This window comes from Saccopteryx bilineata, chromosome 4, assembly GCF_036850765.1.
Source record: "Saccopteryx bilineata isolate mSacBil1 chromosome 4, mSacBil1_pri_phased_curated, whole genome shotgun sequence".
NCBI lineage: Eukaryota > Metazoa > Chordata > Mammalia > Chiroptera > Emballonuridae > Saccopteryx > Saccopteryx bilineata.
The window spans coordinates 258,693,713-258,711,738 of record NC_089493.1 but is presented as its reverse complement, the minus strand read 5'-3'; the positions used below and the strand labels follow the sequence as shown (position 1 = coordinate 258,711,738).

At 45.2% G+C, this 18,026-nt stretch overlaps 1 protein-coding gene across 2 annotated transcripts; it reads right to left on the bottom strand.

The window, feature by feature from the left end:
• Window positions 1-4,556: 4,556 nt before the first annotated feature.
• Window positions 4,557-17,523, bottom strand: LOC136334246 (phosphorylated adapter RNA export protein-like). Of its 2 annotated transcripts, XM_066274232.1 has the most exons (5): window positions 17,343-17,522; window positions 12,786-13,399; window positions 9,046-9,166; window positions 6,937-7,020; window positions 4,557-5,596 (listed from the first exon to the last, which is right to left on the bottom strand). In XM_066274232.1, exons 1-5 carry the CDS (start codon window positions 17,436-17,438, stop codon window positions 5,327-5,329), a joined length of 1,185 nt encoding a protein of 394 aa, XP_066130329.1. In that variant the 5' UTR covers window positions 17,439-17,522; the 3' UTR covers window positions 4,557-5,326. The 2 variants fall into 2 exon arrangements, with proteins under 2 accessions (XP_066130329.1, XP_066130330.1); XM_066274233.1 differs by lacking the exon at window positions 6,937-7,020 and having other exon boundaries at window positions 17,343-17,523.
• Between the last annotated feature and the right edge of the window lie 503 nt (window positions 17,524-18,026).

Genomic DNA, 18,026 nt, shown 5'->3' with positions numbered 1-18,026 from the left:
TTGAGCGTGGGATCATCTGCATGATCCGATGGTCACTGGCTTGAGACCAGAGTTTGCTGGCTTGAAGCCCATGTCGTTGTCTTGAACAACGGGTTCCTGGTTGGCTGAAGTCCCTCCCCCCAGTCAAGGTACATATGAGAATCAATGAAGAACTAAAGTGACTGTACTATGAGTTGATACTTCACATCTCTCTCACTTCCTGTTTCTCTAAAATCAATCAATCAGTCAGTCAGTAAAGTATTGGCCCTGGCCAGTGGCAAAGTGGTTAGAGCATTGTCCCAGAGGGCTGCCGAGATCGCCAGCTCCATCTGGGGATCGCTGGCTCCATGCTGAGGTTGCTGGTTGAGCCCTGGTCAGGGCAAGTATGAGAAGCAATCAGTGGTGCATAACCAACTAAGTGGAACAAATTGATGCTTCTCTCAAAATCAATGGGGAAAAAAATTGAAGTGTTGGTTTTGTTTTTTTTAAGATATTATTTTTTACTGACTTAGAGAAGGGTAGGAGAAACATCAATTCATAGTAGTTGCTTCTTGTAGGCAAGCCCGGGGTTTCGAACCAGTGACGTCAGTCTTCCAGGTTAATACTTTTTTTTTAAATTAATTAATTTATTTTTTCCTTTTACAGAGACAGAGAGAGAGAGAGTCAGAGAGAGGGATAGACAGGGACAGAGACAGGAACGGAGAGATGAGAAGCATCAATCATTAGTTTTTGTTGCGCGTTGCAACACCTTAGTAGTTCACTGATTGCTTTCTCATATGTGCCTTGACCGCTGGCCTTCAGCAGACCGAGTAACCCCTTGCTTGAGCCAGCGACCTTGGGCTCAAGCTGGTGAGCTTTTTGCTCAAACCAGATGAGCCTGCGCTCAAGCTGGCGACCTCGGGGTCGCAAACCTGGGTCTTCCGCATCCCAGTCCGACGCTTTACCCACTGTACCACCACCTGGTCAGGCTAGGTCAATACTTTATCCACTGCACCACCACAGGTCAGGCTGAAGTGTTGGTTTCTATATACAATGTTAGAATGCAATACAAGCCAGAAATCTGTGTGGTTTCCAAATATTAAGGAAACAACTATTGAAAAAACCAACTAGGAAGGTGGTGGAAGGAACAATCCACTTAATAAAGTAGCCTCTCAGGCATTAGCGCTCTTCAAAAACCATCTTTCACTATTATCAGCATTATTTACATGAGTATGTGGCATTTAGATTTCTGAATGTCCAATTATCTTTCTTAATGTACTATACCTTTAAAATCACCTCTCATAAATTCAGGGCCACCTCCCCAGGCTGTGGTGCAGTGGATAGAGCGTCAGCTTGTGACGCTGAGGTCCCTGGTTCAAAACCCCGAGATTACTGGCTTGAGCATGGGCTCACCAAATCGAGTGCAGGGTCACTGGCTTCAGCATGAGATCACAGAAATGACCCCATGGTCTCTGGTGTGAAGCTTAAGGTCACTGGCTTGAAGCCCAAGGTTGCTGGCTTGAGCAAGGGGTCACAGGCTCAGTTGGACCCACCTCGGTCAAGTCACATATGAGAAAGCAATCAATGAACAAAAGTGCTACAACTATGAGTGGATGCTTCCCATCTCTTTCCCTCCTGTCCCTATCTGTCCCTCTCGCGCTCTCTCCCTTGCTAAAAAAAATAATAATAATACTTTCAGGGCCAATATCCAATTACCTATTTTCAATGTTTTTCTTTCCTTGGTTATAATTTTATGAAAGAGTAATTGGGATTTTAAAGTCACTTCAATCTCATTAAGGACTGCCAAAACTAATTTTTTATTTCTTTTTTTTTTAAATTTTATTTGTTTATTTTACAGAGAGAGGAGGGGAGAGAACAAGAAGTTGCTTACTTTAGTTGTTCATTGATTGCTTGTTGTATGTGCCTTGACTGAGCAAGCCCAGAGTTCCGAACTGGCGACCTCAGCATTCCAAGTCAATGCTTTATCCACTCCGCCACCACAGGTCAGACTATTTCTTTATGAATATAAAGCAACCAATAACCACTTGTATGCTAAACCCTTTGAGTAGTACGGACATTCATGTATGGGCCTCCTGACCACAGTACGATTGTAACAAAAATTTTATTTTATTTTTTGTATTTTTCTGAAGATGGAAACAGGGAGGCAGTCAGACTCCCGCATGCACCCGACTGGGATCCAACCGGCACGTCCACCAGGGGGCGATGCTCTGCCCATCCGGGGGCGTCGCTCTGTTGCGACCAGAGCCACTCTAGCACCTGAGGCAGAGGCCATGGAGCCATCCTCAGTGCCCGGGCCATCTTTGCTCCAATGGAGCCTTGGCTGCGGGAGGGGAAGAGAGAGACAGAGAGGAAGGAGAGGGGGAGGGGTGGAGAAGCAGAGGGGCGCTTCTCCTGTGTGCCCTGGCCGGGAATCGAACCCGGGACTTCTGCACGCCAGGCCGACGCTCTACCACTGAGACAACCGGCCAGGGCCAAAAATTTTTATTTTAAAAATGTGTAAGGCAACATTAAAAAAAGGCAAATGTATGTTCTCGTTTCCATAAATTGGTTATCAAACAAACATGATTTTAAGTTAATAAAACTATAACTGGAACTAATTTTTCTTTTTTTTTTTTGTATTTTTCCGAAGCCAGAAACGGGGAGGCAGTCAGAGACTCCCGCATGTGCCAGATCAGGATCCACCCGGCACGCCCACCAGGGGGCGATGCTCTGCCCATCTGGGGCCTCGTTCTGCTGTGACCAGAGCCACTCTAGCACCTGAGGCAGAGGCCACAGAGCCATCCTCAGCGCCCGGGCAAACTTTGCTCCAATGGAGCCTTGGCTGCGGGAGGGGAAGAGAGAGACAGAGAGGAAGGAGAGGGGGAGGGGTGGAGAAGCAGATGGGCGCTTCTCCTGTGTGCCCTGGCAGGGAATCGAACCCGGGACTCCTGCACGCCAGGCCGACGCTCTACCACTGAGCCAACCGGCCAGGGCCTGGAACTAATTTCTTACATTCTTTTTTTGTGTGACAGAGACAGAGAGACAGACAGACAGGAAGGGAAAGAGATGAGAAGCAGCAATTCTTCGTTGCAGCACCTTAGTTGTTCACTGATTGCATTCTCATATGTGCCTTGACTGCAGGGCTACAGCAGAGCAACTGATCCCTTGCTTAAGCCTGCGACCTTGGGTTCAAGCTGGTGAGCCTTGCTCAAACCAGATGAGCCTGAGCTCAAGCTGGCAACCTTGGGGTTTTGAAGCTAGGTCCTCCATGTCCCAGTCCGACGCTCTATCCACTGTGCCACTGCCTAGTCAGGCAGAACTAATTTCATTTAAAAAAAAAACCAAATACCTCAGTCCTGGGGGTCAACGAGCATGAAAAAACTACTCAAAGGGTTAAATCCAACTTCAATGTATTTCAGGAGCTACTGTGTTCAAGTACATTGCTTGCAAAGAATAGTTTATAATCACTTCCTACATCTTTTTGCTTAATGTTTTGTAAAGTACCGTATAGCCAACTCTTGGAACATCTTAAGTAATCTACCTTTAAGTTTGTTTGTTTGTTTGTTTATTTATTTATTTATTTATTTATTTCTGAAGCTGGAAACGGGGAGAGACAGTCAGACAGACTCCCGCATGCGCCTGACCAGGATCCACCCGGCACGCCCACCAGGGGCGACGCTCTGCCCACCAGGGGGCGATGCTCTGCCCCTCCAGGGCGTCGCTCTGCCGCGACCAGAGCCACTCTAGCGCCTGGGGCAGAGGCCAAGGAGCCATCCCCAGCACCCGGGCCATCTTTGCTCCAATGGAGCCCCGGCTGCGGGAGGGGAAGAGAGAGACAGAGAGGAAGGAGGGGGGGGTGGAGAAGCAAATGGGCGCTTCTCCTGTGTGCCCTGGCCGGGAATCGAACCCGGGTCCCCCGCACGCCAGGCCGACGCTCTACCGCTGAGCCAACCGGCCAGGGCCTCTACCTTTAAGTTTATCCCTTCAATAAAAATGATTAATTTAAAAATCCATGCAGATGTAGTTTTTTTTTCAGAGACAGGGAGAGATGAGAAGCATCAATTCATAGTGTCACTTTTTTTGTTGTTCATTGACTGTTTTTCATATATGCCCTGACTTAAGACATGCCAGTGACAATGGGATCATTTTCATGAACTCACACTCAAGCTAGCGACAGCAGGGTTTCAAACCTGGGACCTCAGCATCTCAGGTCAACCTCTATACACAGTGCCACCACCAGTCAGGAAGATGTAACTTTTGATTTTAGCAAGAGAGGAAGGGAGAGAGAGACAGGATCATGGAGCTGTTTCAATATGTGTGCTGACAAAGGATCAAACCAGCCACCTATGAGCTTCAGAACAACGCTCTAACCAACCGAACTGTCCGGCCAGGCCAGATGCAATATTATTATTATTATTATTTTTTATTTACTTTTTTAGATTTTATTTATTCATTTTTATTAGAGAGAGAGGGAGAGATAGAGAGAGAACAGGGGGAGGAGCAGGAAGCATCAACTCCCATATGTGCCTTGACCAGGCAAGCCCAGGGTTTTGAACCGGCGACCTCAGCATTTCCAGGTTGACGCTTTATCCACTGCGCCACCACAGGTCAGGCCAGATGCAATATTTTTAATAGTTCCTTAGTATAAGGTAAAAGTCTTACTTAGGCTGGTCACCACTGAAAACATTTTAAAAGTCCATGGTAATCATACATATGGGTCACATTCAATATTTAGTATATGACCAAGTTAAGTAAGTCAAAAACATAATTAAATGAAAACAAATAAAGATTAACAATCAGAGTTAAACCTATGAATCAATCCATCTTTGGAAAGCTTCTGCTCTTTACTTATTTCTGGACAAATAAGTGGGAAGAGCCATCAGTATAAACTTATTGGAATTTTGATCACTATCCTTAATATAACCTAAGAATTCTTAGAACACAGATAAACTAAATTTAGATGCATTTGTAATAAACAGTTTAACAATTTATATTTCTTGTTAGGACCTTTTAATGGAATGTTTTGAAACCAGTCATAATCCACTGCAAAGATAAATCAGAAGAGAAAAACAACTTTTGCATGGCGTGTTATAATCACCTGGAGAAAACTGATTATCAACTAGTTACAATTAGCACGTGTCACAGATTGAGAAATTAAATCCCCTGCTACATACTTTTGTCAGAGTGACAAAATTCTAAATGTTTCTATCAATCGCATTCATCTCCCCCACAAATTCAATTGTATTTAAACAAGAAGACAAGTGTATCTCTCCAGAGTATATGTTTATCAGTGCAAGTAAAACAAAACAATTCAGTAGAAATGGTTTATCACAATATTATTTTAGAAAGGTTTATTCCTCAGAATGTACTAAAAAATGTCCAGGTCATGAGAATGATCCACCTCAATGGCGTCCTCCGCATCCAGTTTTGTTCTTCCTTGGCCCTCCTGTGCCTCCTCCAGAGAGGCCAGGGCCTCATTTGTGTCACTTGCAAAAGTTTCTCGTGATGTATCATCATCTTCTTGAAAATTTAGACTTTTAATAGCTTCTTTCATCTTCTTCCCCAACAGCCGTGTCCTCCTCTTTCTAGCAGCTTTTTTATTTTCATATTCCTTCTGATTTTCAATGTAGAAAATGTCCTACAATGAAGGAACAACTTTAGTAAATAAGAACTACCATTGATTAGTGTCACTAGGCAGACCCTTTACATTATCTCCATTTCTCACAAAAACCAAGTTATCACCATTAGACTCATCATTATACAGAGTCCAAGATTGTAAAAAGTCCCCACCACGATCTCTTGATCATAGCTATTAAATGAAAATCATGTTCCTTAATTAACAATTTAAAATTTTGTGAACACCCACATTGTAGAATTCCCATATAATACATTCTAGTAACACAACAATGATTAAGAATACTGAAGTGGCCTGACCAGGCAGTGGCACAGTGGATAGAGCATTGGACTGGAATGCGGAGGACACAGGTTCAAGACCCTGAGGTTGCCAGCTTGACCATGGGTTCATCTGGTTTGAGCAAAGCTCACCAGCTTGGACCCAAGGTTGCTGGCTCAAGCAAGGGGTTACTCAGTCGGCCGAAGGCCCATGGTCAAGGCACATATGAGAAAGCAATCAATGAACAACTAAGGTCTCGCAATGAAAAACTGATGATGGATGCTTCTCATCTCTCTCCGTTCCTGTCTGTCTGTCCCTGTCTATCCCTCTCTCTGACTCCTTCTGTTTCTGTAAAAAAAAAACTGGTAATAGAGGAATGAACAAAACAAACCCACAAGGAGACAGTTACTTAAATCATGGAGGAAAATGTGGGACTAAAAAGATCAAATGAGATATTAAACAAATGGAACGTTGAAATCTGGAAAGGATCCTGGTTTGGAGGAGAAAAGAGTTGAAAATACATTCGAGGACAATTCAGGATATTGGAGTAAGGTCTAGAAATTGGATGACATTATTCAACAGTTTTTTATTTCTCTTGTGTATGGCTATGTAGGACACTGTCTATTATTGAAAAAGGCTTGTTGAAATAATTAGGGATGAGTGTCATGACGTTACTGACTTTCAAATGGCACCCAAAATATTGTATAGTAAACTAAGACTACCAAACTTTCAACAACTCCTGTATCTAAGTGAGGGTATATAGGTATTCATCCTATTATTCTTTCATTTAGTCCACATGTTTAAAATTTTTCATTACTAAAAGTTGTAGGATGACACAAAAACAATTACGTGCTAAGAAACCAAATAAAGTTGCCACATAAGAAACCTTGATCGTGGCCCTGAGAGGGAAGAAAATAAAAGGAGGCAGAGCTTTACAAAAGGCACACGGTTCACTTGAAATGAGACAGTGACAAAATCGACCACCTTAAGGCAGAGCAGGTATGAAGATCAGTAGCAAGTGCAGCTAGAGGCTGAGTGGTCAAATTACTATTGATCTTAAAAGTCAAGAATATTATCATTTTTACCTTAATTTGTTCCTCACTGATACTAGGAGTGTTTTTCAGAAGATTCAGGAAAACTCCACCTGGTGTTCTTCTTCGACTACCATTCTATAAAAAGAAAGAAAATATTCTGTATTGCCTGACCAGGTCGTGGCACAGCGGACAGAGCCTCAGCGTGGGATGGTGAGGTCCTAGGTTAAAAACCCAAAGGTAGCAGGCTTATTGTGAGGTCATAGACATGACCCCATGATCGCTGGCTTGAGCCCAAAGGTTGCTGGCCTGAAGTCCAAGGTCAAGGCACATACGAGAAAACATGAACTAAGGTGCTGCAAGTATGAGTTGATGCTTCTCATCTCTCCCTGTCTGTCTCTCCCTTGCTTAGAAAACAAAATACTGTACTGTATAGACTCTTCCTATGGATGGTCTAAGTATCTTTTAAACAGAAACATGTCTAAGGCAATAATAAGGTCTATCCTGACACTTTAATTTGAATGCAATGCCCTCCTCTCCTCTCTGTACTTAAATATGAGCTATTTCTTTTCCCATAGCACTTAGCACTTTCTGATATATTTGAAGGTATTATATTTATTATTTATAAACTGTCAACCTTCCATCTCAACTACAACATAAAATTCCTGTGTCCAAAACAGCGTTGGGCACAGAGATGAAAAGGAAAAAACGCATCAAAAGAAAGTGGATTTGGCCTGACCAGGTGGTGGTGCAGTGGACAGAGCATCGGACTGGAATGTGCAGGACGCAGATTTAGGTTTAAAACCCCAAGGTCGCCAGCTTGAGCAAGGCTCACCAGCTTGAGCCCAAGGTCACTGGCTTGAGCAAGGGGTCACTCGTTCTGTTGTAGCCCACCGGTCAAGGCACATATGAGAAAACAATGAGAAACTAATGTGCCTCAACAAAGAATTGATGCTTCTCATCTCTCTCCCTTCCAGTCTGTCTGTCCCTCTCTCTGAGGCTCTGTCACAAAAAAAAAGGAAAATGGATTTGTATCTGCATCTTCCCAAATTTCCATAGATTTGCATTAGCACACTGGAATATAAAGTTTTATTGCATTACTATAGAATTAAAGTATTGATGAACCTATAACTGTGCTCAACTAAATAAAAATCAAAGTACTTTAACAATGACATAAGTGGGGCCAGTATATTCCTGACGATTACAACTTGTTTTGGTTTTGACTTCAGTCATCTGTGTTCACAGGCTATTTCCTCAGCTTATGCTCTCAATTCTATTCGGTTTCCACTGCATAATACTGATTTACTCTCATGTGATGTTATTACTCTGATTCCCAAGGAGCAAATAAGAAAAAAGCCATTCAAACTTCACCGTCACCCAGAGGGGAAAGCTGAATTAAATGCGGTCTGCCAGATCATCGTACAGGATGACTGCCCTGCTGTGATGCGGCCCTAGCCAGGGGAGTGCTCGTGCTGCCACTCTGACACAGGGAAGTGTTCTTCAGCCTTTTTGTCCATTATTGCTTCCCCCACTGCAGAAGCCTTTCTGACATTCTTTCCCCTCGTCACCCTCATCACCCATATCACCCATGAAAGTTTAATACTCACAGATATACTATATATCTATTGGGGCATTTGCTATAACAAGATTTAGTTTTCTTTTGTTCCCAAGAACCAATTTCCAGGAATGCATGAATTAAAATGAACCGAAATAACACTTCTGTTCACCATTGATGAAGACACCCTGGGCAGTGTAAAGAGCACTTTATACACATCACCTCAGCTAATCCTCACCGTTTCATAGCTGAGTAGACTGAGGCTACGAGAAGTCAAATAACTTAGCCAATTCTCACACCTAATAAGGTGCAGATCCAGAGCTCAAAACAAGGACTTGCTAACTCCAGAATCCATATTCTTAAAATCTGAGCTTCTGGATCGATGTGTTGCCTGCACACTAAAAGGCTAAAATTTATGCACGTTTTTTTCTAACTAAAGTACTTAAACTGACAATACTTACTTATTGTCTTCATTGTTAAAGTTCTTAAAAATCTAAAACTAATAATTTATGGTAAATTTATGACCCAAGAATGAGAGACAAGTTTGTTTTGTAGAAAACCATACAAAGCACAATTCAAAGCAGAAACAGAGACGCTTTTGGTCTTACCATTATAAAAAGGCCGCCATTTTGTTCAACCTCAGCAGTCTCCATCAGAAGTTCAATAGCCTTTTTGTTCCCGATTATACTCACTACTCGGGCTATCAGATCTTTCTTTGGTTCCTGCAACCTGATAAGGAACAAAGAGAGTAATATTATCCTCTTTATTAGTGGTATGAAGATGGAGAAATCTATCTTAAGTCTCCAGTTTAGTCCTCAACGAGAATTAAAATCCTAATGACATTTGCTTTTCAAAATCTTCGATATTTAACATTGAAATCGATACCTATGGTAGGTCACCCAAGGTTTCATCTCAAGTCTCTGACTGGTCTCTTCACTTTGCTTTCTTGGGACTGTGGTGGATTTCAAAACCAATGTGCAGACAGATAGACCATGAGGAACACAAGCCTAAAAACAAACGATAAAAGCAGCCCACTCCTGTCAAACAAATAACAAATATATAGTAGCTTTGGATTATTAAGCCTGAAAGTTAGCTCTCCTAACTTCAGAGCTATCTAGGAGCTTTAAAATAGATAGGATTTTTTTACGTGGCCTGTGGTGGTGCAGTGGATAAAGCATCAGTCAACCTGAAATGCTGAGGTTGTGGGTTCAAACCCTGGGCTTGCCTGATCACAGCATACACAACAAGTAAGCAGTGAACAATAAAAGTGAAGCAACTAGGAATTGATACTTCTCACTCTACCCCCTCTCTGTGTGAAATCAGTACATAAAATCTTATAAAATAATTGATAGAGCCCATGCTGGTTGGCTCAGTGGTAGAGCGTCGGCCTGGCGTGCAGGAGTCCTGGGTTCGATTCCAGACCAGAGCAAACAGGAGAAGCGCCCATCTGCTTCTCCACCCCCCCACCCCCCTCCTTCCTCTCTGTCTCTCTCTTCCCCTCTCACAGCCAGGGCTCCACTGGAGCAAAGTTTGCCCAGGTGCTGAGGATGGATCTGTGGCCTCTGCCTCAGGTGCTAGAATGGCTCTGATTGCTGCAGAGCGATACCCCAAGATGGGCAGAGCATCGCCCCCTGGTGGGCATGCCGGGTGGATCCCAGTCGGGCGCATGCGGGAGTCTGTCTGACTGCCTCCCTGTTTCCAGCTTCGGAAAAATACAAAAAAAAAAAAAAATTGATAGAATTTTTCCCGCACAGGCTGTCTACTTGAAAACAAAGAATATATATAGCTAATATGTACAGATGAATTATATAAGCACAATTGCTTCTTGGCCTTTTGGCTAAGATCAAGTGTAGGATAAGCACATCCTAAGAACTTTCCATGCATGATCTCAGTTAATTCTCTCAACAACCTTATGAAATAGGTACTATTATTACGTACACTTTCACTTTACCACCCAGAGGTAAAACCACCTAAGCAACACCTGTCCATCAGAGCCCACACTCCACAGAGATGAAGGCGGGTTAATAACGCAGGAGTCTCACGGGTTCCCTAACTACACCTGCTTCCTGTTTCTTCTCAACAGGAGGCAGTACAAAGAGCACTAAACACGGAATAGGGGACCCGGGTTTAGTTCCAGGTCTGATACTCATTAAATTTGTGACTTTGGGCAAGCCACACAACAATTGGTACTGGTTTCCATCTCTCTAAAGTAAAGGTTTTGGTTTACAAAATCTCCAAGTTCCTTTCCAGCACTCAAATTCCAAATTTTCTCAGTATTTTAAAATTTCTACACTAGTGTTGACAGGCTTGTGTGGAAAGTAAACTCCTGTTTTCCTACTAGCTATATTTGTTTTAAGAATTGTGACATTGTTCATTAGTGATTTAGAGCTACAGTATATACACACACACTTTCTTTTTTAAAGAGATGATGAGAAACATCACCCTGCTGTTCATTTAGTTGTACCATTGGTTGGTTCTCATATGAGCCCTGACAGGGGCTTGACCAGCACCTTGGGGTTGAGCCAGAGAATGGGCAACCCCGGCACTCTATCCACAGAACAACTGGCCAAGGTAAGCTAATGAAGAGGTAAACACAATCTGAACTTGTTAAAAATACATAAAGTGTTAATTTACATCAAGCAATTCTACTCTGAGGTATGTACCCAAGAAAAATGAAAATACAAGTCCAAGTATCTGCACGTGAAAGTTCATAAAATTATTCAGAGTAGCCAAAAAGAGGAATAGCACCTGACCTGTGGTGGCGCAGTGGATAAAGCATCAGTCAACCTGGAGTACTGAGGTCACCGGGTCAAAACCCTGGACTTGCCCAGTTAAGGCACATACAAGAAGCAACTAAGTTGATGCTCCCCATTCCTCCCCATCCCCAACCCCTGCACTGCTTTTCTCTTCTAAAATCAATAAAATCTAAAAAAAAAAAAAAAGGTGGAATATCCATTCAATATAGATATGCATATGTGTGTATAATGAATAAAACATTACAGTAAGTAGAAGAAGCCAGGCACAAGAGACCACATGTTGTATGTATCTATGAATATGAGATGTTCAAAAATGCAAATTAAGTACAGAAAGGAGACTAGCAGTTATCTGGAGACTGAAACAGAGGTTAACTTTAAATGGGCATATGAGTACAAGGAATCTTATTGGGGTGATAGAAATGTTTTAAATGGGATTTATGGTGAGGGCTGAACAAGTGATAAATTTATAAGAATTTCAACACTTGAAATGGGTAAACTTTATCACATGTACAATATGTATCAAGTAATAAAAGTCATGAATTCTTGAATACACTCAAAAACCCACACACAATTTAAAAAGATGTTTTTATCTAAAAAAGCTCTATAGCCATAAATGGAAAGAATTCCTTAAAATTTTATAAAAGTTCACAGAATTATTCTCTCAGCCTGTCCAAATTTATTAAAACCCATAGAAATATTCATACAATCAAATAAGCCGGGAGTTTGTTCCTTAAATTGTAAAACAACCCTTTTTAAAAAAAATTCAGGCCCTGGCCGGTTGGCTCAGCGGTAGAGCGTCGGCCTGGCGTGTGGGGGACCCAGGTTCGATTCCCGGCCAGGGCACATAGGAGAAGCGCCCATTTGCTTCTCCACTCCCCCCTCCTTCCTCTCTGTCTCTCTCTTCCCCTCCCGCAGCCAAGGCTCCATTGGAGCAAAGATGGCCCGGGCGCTGGGGATGACTCCTTGGCCTCTGCCCCAGGTGCTAGAGTGGCTCTGGTCATGGCAGAGTGACGCCCCGGAGGGGCAGAGCGTTGCCCCTAGTGGGCGTGCCGGGTGGATCCCGGTCGGGCGCATGTGGGAGTCTGTCTGACTGTCTCTCCCCGTTTCCAGCTTCAGAAAAATACAAAAAAAAAAAAAAAAATCAGTGAGAGGGGGAGGAAGAGGCAGACACCTGCATGCGCCCCAAATGGTCTCCACCCAGCAAACCCACTAGGGGGCGATGCTCTGCCCATCTGGGGCCTTGTTTTGTTCTTCAGCAACCAGCTCTTAGCTGCTGAGGTGGAGGCCACGGAACCATCCACAGCACTCTGGGCCAAGTTGCTCCAGTCGAGCCATGGCTGCAGGCGGGGAACAGAGAAGGAAGCAAAGGGGAGGGGTGGAGAAGCAGACGGGTGCTTCTCCCCTGTACCCTGACTGGGAATCAAACCCGGAACATCCACATGCCGGGCCAACGCTCAACCTCTGAGCCAACCAGCTGGGTAAAATTCTAAAACATCTTAAAAGAGAAGATTATCATTCATGTATTTGGAATCTATTATTTCCTATAAGTGAAAGGTCAAGTGCTCATCTGTAGGAAACAGTTCAATGCTCACCTGAAAGTAATTTCATCAGCCACTTTCTCCTGAGAATCGTCCTCTGTGATCTCATACCGGCCTTGATAGTTCATTTCTACTCTGTCCCCTAGTCTGTCTCTGACAGGTCGTTTCCGTTTGAGATGACCTTGCCCATTTTCCCCTTCCTTTGAGCCTGTTTTCTTGCCACCTTGCATATAGTCCTCTAGCTCTTTGTCTAATTCTGATGTGCGTTCTTGAAACTCCCTCTTCAGTTTCTTAGCGAGCAGATAATTGTAGCTCTCGCATTGTCTGCTTCTGTCAATAGTGCCTTCCATTTCCAAGATACCAAGTTCAGTGGCCACTGCATCTTGAGTCTGCTCCTGCAGCACAGTGCCCCAGACATTGTTCACCTTCTTCTCTCCAGCAAAAGGCGGTTTCTGGCTGCTCTGGCCAAACTGAAAAGGCTCAGGTTTGGGAGGGGGGTTAAAACATTTCTGCCGCTTGCGTTTCCAAAGAGAGCTATCATCATCAGAATCAGAGAAACTCTCTTCACTTGAGTCCACACCTTTAACAGTCCGATAATGTGACACTGGTGCACAGGCTGCTGCAGTGCCCTGGAAAGGCCTCTCTGCACTTTCCCCGCCTAACGCTTTCTGCAAGAGAAAGGCAATGAATCAATTCCACAGAACACATCGACTCCGCCCCCATGTGCTATTTAAAGAAACTGATTTAGGGATTCCGCTGGACCCTGGTGAGGCAAACTGAGCTTCACAGGTATCTCTGGAACAAATTCAGTCCCTACTTTTCTAAAGGTCTACACGAATTTCCAATTTTAAAGGCACAAATCATTACACTTCTATAGCAAATGCAGAACTTAGTTCTAAACCAGGGGTCCCCAAACTATGGCCCCACGGGCCACATGCGGCCCCCTGAGGCCATTTATCCGGCCCCCACCGCACTTCCGGAAGGGGCACCTCTTTCATTGGTGGTCAGTGAGAGAAGCATAGACCCCATTGAAATACTGGTCAGTTTGTTGATTTAAATTTACTTGTTCTTTATTTTAAATATTGTATTTGTTCCCGTTTTGTTTTTTTACTTTAAAATAAGATATGTGCAGTGTCCATAGGGATTTGTTCATAGTTTTTTTTTTTGTTTTTTTTTTGTTGTTGTTGTTGTTTTTTCATTTTTCTGAAGCTGGAAACGGGGAGAGACAGTCAGACAGACTCCCGCATGCGCCCGACCGGGATCCACCCGGCACGCCCACCAGGGGCGATGCTCTGCCCACCAGGGGGCGATGCTCTGCCCATCCTGGGCGTCGCCATGTTGCGACCAGAGCCACTCTAGCGCCTGGGGCAGAGGCCACAGAGCCATCCCCAGCGCCCAGGCCATCTTTGCTCCAATGGAGCCTTGGCTGCGGGAGGGGAAGAGAGAGACAGAGAGGAAAGCGCAGCGGAGGGGTGGAGAAGCAAATGGGCGCTTCTCCTGTGTGCCCTGGCCGGGAATCGAACCCGGGTCCTCCGCACGCTAGGCCGACGCTCTACTGTTCATAGTTTTTTTTTTATAGTCCGGCCCTCCAATGGTCTGAGTGACAGTGAACTGGCCCCCTGTGTAAAAAGTTTGGGGACCCCTCTTCTAAATCTTCCTTCTAAAATATCACCAAAGCCTGCTCTGGCTGGGTAGCTCAAGTGGTTAAAGTAATATCCCAATCGAGATTGCTCTCCCTCTCTAAAATCAATAAATTAAAAAATAAAAATACATAATCCTAGATGGATAGCTCAGTTGATTACAGCCTTGTCTCGATATGCAAAGGTTGTGGGTTGGATCTCCAATCAGGGTACATATAGGAACAGATTGATGATGTCTCTTTCACTCTCCCTCTCTCTCTAAAATCAATAAAAAAATACATAAAAATTACTGAAGCCCTTTATTCTCACCTTTAGAAGATCTTCAATCTTTTCAGTTATTATCCGAATCTTTGAAAATGGCATACACACTAATTGTTAATAGCATTTAAAACGGAATTCGTTTTCTTTCTTTCCAAAGATGCTTTTCCTTCATTTAAACATATGAACTTCCTTTTCTTTTCTTTTAGCAATAGCAACAGAGATATATAGGGACCGACAGGCAGTAAGGGAGAGACATGAGAAGCATCAATTGTTCCTTGCAGCACTATAATTTTTCACTGATTGCTTTTTCATATGTGCCTTGACTAGTGGGGTGGAGGTGGGGTTCCAGCAGGGTAAGTGACCCCTTGCTCAGGCCAGCGATCTTTGGGTTCAAGCCAGCAACCATAAGTCATGTCTATGATTCCATGCTCAAGTCAGCGACCCCACGATCAAGGCCCATCAGCAGTCGCTCAAGGAGGCCTCGTGGGGGATTCCAACTTGGGTCCTCTGTGTCCAAGTCTAACTATCCACTGTGCCACCGCCTGGTCAGGTATAAATATATCAACTTACTTTTCACAATTTTGTGACTATACTCCTTTCAGATCAGATAGTCAACTATGGTAGGAATCCTTGACACACTACTGAGATAAGAAACCCCTCTTTTCACTAAGAAGCTTCAAAGTCATTTTATGATATAGGCCAAACATTCAGAGAAGTTTTGTAAATATGATTTTCATACTTGTGTGTGATTTACACCAGCTCAAGATGGCCAATCACATTCATGCTTAAGAAGGGCTATTATATTATAAATCAGGGGTAGTCAACCTTTTTATACCTACCGCCCACTTTTGTATCTCTGTTAGTAGTAAAATTTTCTAACCGCCCACTGGTTCCACAGTAATGTGATTTATAAAGTAGGGAAGTAACTTTACTTTATAAAATGTATAAAGCAGAGTTACAGCAAGTTAAAGCATATAATAATAATTACTTATCAAGTACTTTATGTCGGATTTTTGCTAAGTTTGCAGAATAAATCTTTATAAAACAACTTACTATAGTTAAATCTATCTTTTTATTTATACTTTGGTTGCTCCGCTACCGCCCACCATTAAAGCTGGAACGCGCACTAGTGGGCGGTAGGGGCCAGGTTGACTACCAATGTATAAATGAAGAGGTTTTTGTACTAGGTTTTGAATGGAAGGAGGAAGGAGACTTGGACCCCCTCTGGACCCCTTCTGTTCCCCATACTTGTGAAGAAGAAGGTAAACAGCCAGGAATGCAGGAGGGGTAAGGGAGATTTGAATAACCTTTTCCTCTCCCCTTTCTTTCTCCTTAATGGGCGATTTATAATTGCTTATCCTCTGATATCATCTAATCCCCTCCCATCCTGAAATGGTGTGATTGTCATATATACCGCTAAGAAATCAGGAAATACATGTTGTAGGGTGGTGGGCAATGGGGGACGGTCACGTAGGGAACCCAGACCCGGGACTTTGGCTAGGGCTGCCCACAACCAAGCACCCCAAAAGAAACTTTCCAGGAACCCTTTGGAGAAGAGCGACTGTCCCTCTGCCAGTGAGATTTCACCACGTCATATTAGCTCACCCACCCTAGAAGACCCCTTTAAATATCCCTCACACGGTTTAATCTGTGCGACTCCTCTGGCCTCTGTCGCCTGGGACCAGAGAACCTCGTAGGGCGGGATGCGCTGTACTAAATAAAGCCTTTGCTATAATTCCACACTTCGTGGCTACGGCCCCTTCCTTCCTTCTCGGTGGGGAAAAATACCTTACACATGTATGTGAACTTGTATTCTATAAAGGATATATAAGATATAAGAAATCTAATTTCGGGGAGCACCATGTCTTTCGAGCCGAAGGCCCCGCGTGCTCCGCCGCCTTTAATAAATTTTCTTTTTCCTCTTATACAGTTGTCGTAGTTTCTATCCTCCATTAAGTTGCTTTCCTGAAACACTACCTTTAAAAATGCAGAGCCGATGACAATACATTTACCAAGTCATGAGTCAGTCTATCTAAAACAACCTGATAGAAATTGAAAAACAAAATACCTTGGTGTCGTTTATATGCAAAAGAACCACCTCCGCTTTCTGAAATAAGCACTAAAGGGCAGCTAACACTTCTCAGGCCCTACGCTCCACTGGATCCTTACAACCCCATCACTAGCTACCACCAGCACCCTCAGCGCACAGCCGCGGGCGGGAGGCTGACAACCTGCCGCAGGTCACACACACGCGGCGCCAGGGCATGAAGCGCACAGCCTGGCACCAACGCCCTCTCAAAGCGCTCGTGCTCAGGACTAGGATCAAGACAGACTCCCATTCAAACAACCGCGACTAGTGCACAGATAGCGCCACATTACCGCAGAACAAAGCTAGGTCCGACGGGATACGGAAGACCAGGCCCCCGAGCAGGTGATGAACTGGACTCGTCATCCTCAATCTCCCTACCTGCCCACAGGCGGTTTCGGGCCGCTGTCCCCTGCGGGACACCCCAGTGGCGCTGGGTGGGGAACTCGGTAAGTGTAAAAAACGAAAAGCGGCGCCGGGCTGGCGGAGAAACACGGCCGCGAGCCCCGGGACCCTCCCTGCGGCGACAAGCAGCTCCAGGGCGCGCAGGGCCCGCGACCGCCGCCCTGCTGCCCGAGCTCCGCGCGCCGCGCCCGGAACCACCCGCCCGCCCTTTTCGCTCACCGACACCTGCAGCGGCCCGTCGCTCGGTGCGACCGTCATGTCGGAATCCGAGTCAGAAAGCTGTCCATCTTCCATGTCGCCGGGCTCCTGCTCCATGTTCCCGCGGCGCGGCGCCGGGACTCAGGAGAGCACTTCCGGCGCAGCGGCAAGGAGGTCCGGCGGCCGCCGCATCTCGGGCGCCCCCGGGAGGAACTGCTGCCGCCCGGTGTCCTGCGAGTGTTGGGGGCGGGGCTGGGCTAGGGAGGGCGGGGGCTGGGCTAGGGAGGGCGGGGCGGGGCTAGAGAGGGCGGGGGCGGGGCTAGGGAGGGCGGGGCGGGGCGAGGACAGGGTTCCGCTGGGACGCCTGTCCAAGACTGACGGACACGCACCATCACTGCTGTCTACTTGCGCCGCTCCGGGAGATGTGTCCTCTGCTTATTTGTGCGGGAATAGCGGCTTTCGGCCTTCCTCGTTGGCCTCACTGCGTCACCTGCATGCCCCAGCAGGGCGTCCGGCTTCCATTCTGCTCTAGCGCGATCTACACCACGTGGCTTTCTGGGAGGCTGTTACCTGAAGTGACCGCCCTGCTCAGACCTCCCTGGGGCTTCCCTGCACCCAGTAAGGCCGAGTCTTCAGCGTGGCAGACCCGGCCGCGGGCCCGCCCCTGTGCCCCTCGCCAGCCCTTCAGCTCCTCAGACGCGGCGG

Coding starts and splice junctions, on each gene's coding strand:
- LOC136334246 (XM_066274232.1), bottom strand. CDS start 17,438: ATGGAGCAGGAGCCCGGCGACATGGAAGATGGACAGCTTTCTGACTCG. Junction 9,167..12,785: donor GCTGATGAAATTACTTTCAG/GTGAGCATTGAA, acceptor GTTCCTTATCAG/GTTGCAGGAACCAAAGAAAG. Junction 5,597..6,936: donor TCAGTGAGGAACAAATTAAG/GTAAAAATGATA, acceptor CCTTCATTGTAG/GACATTTTCTACATTGAAAA.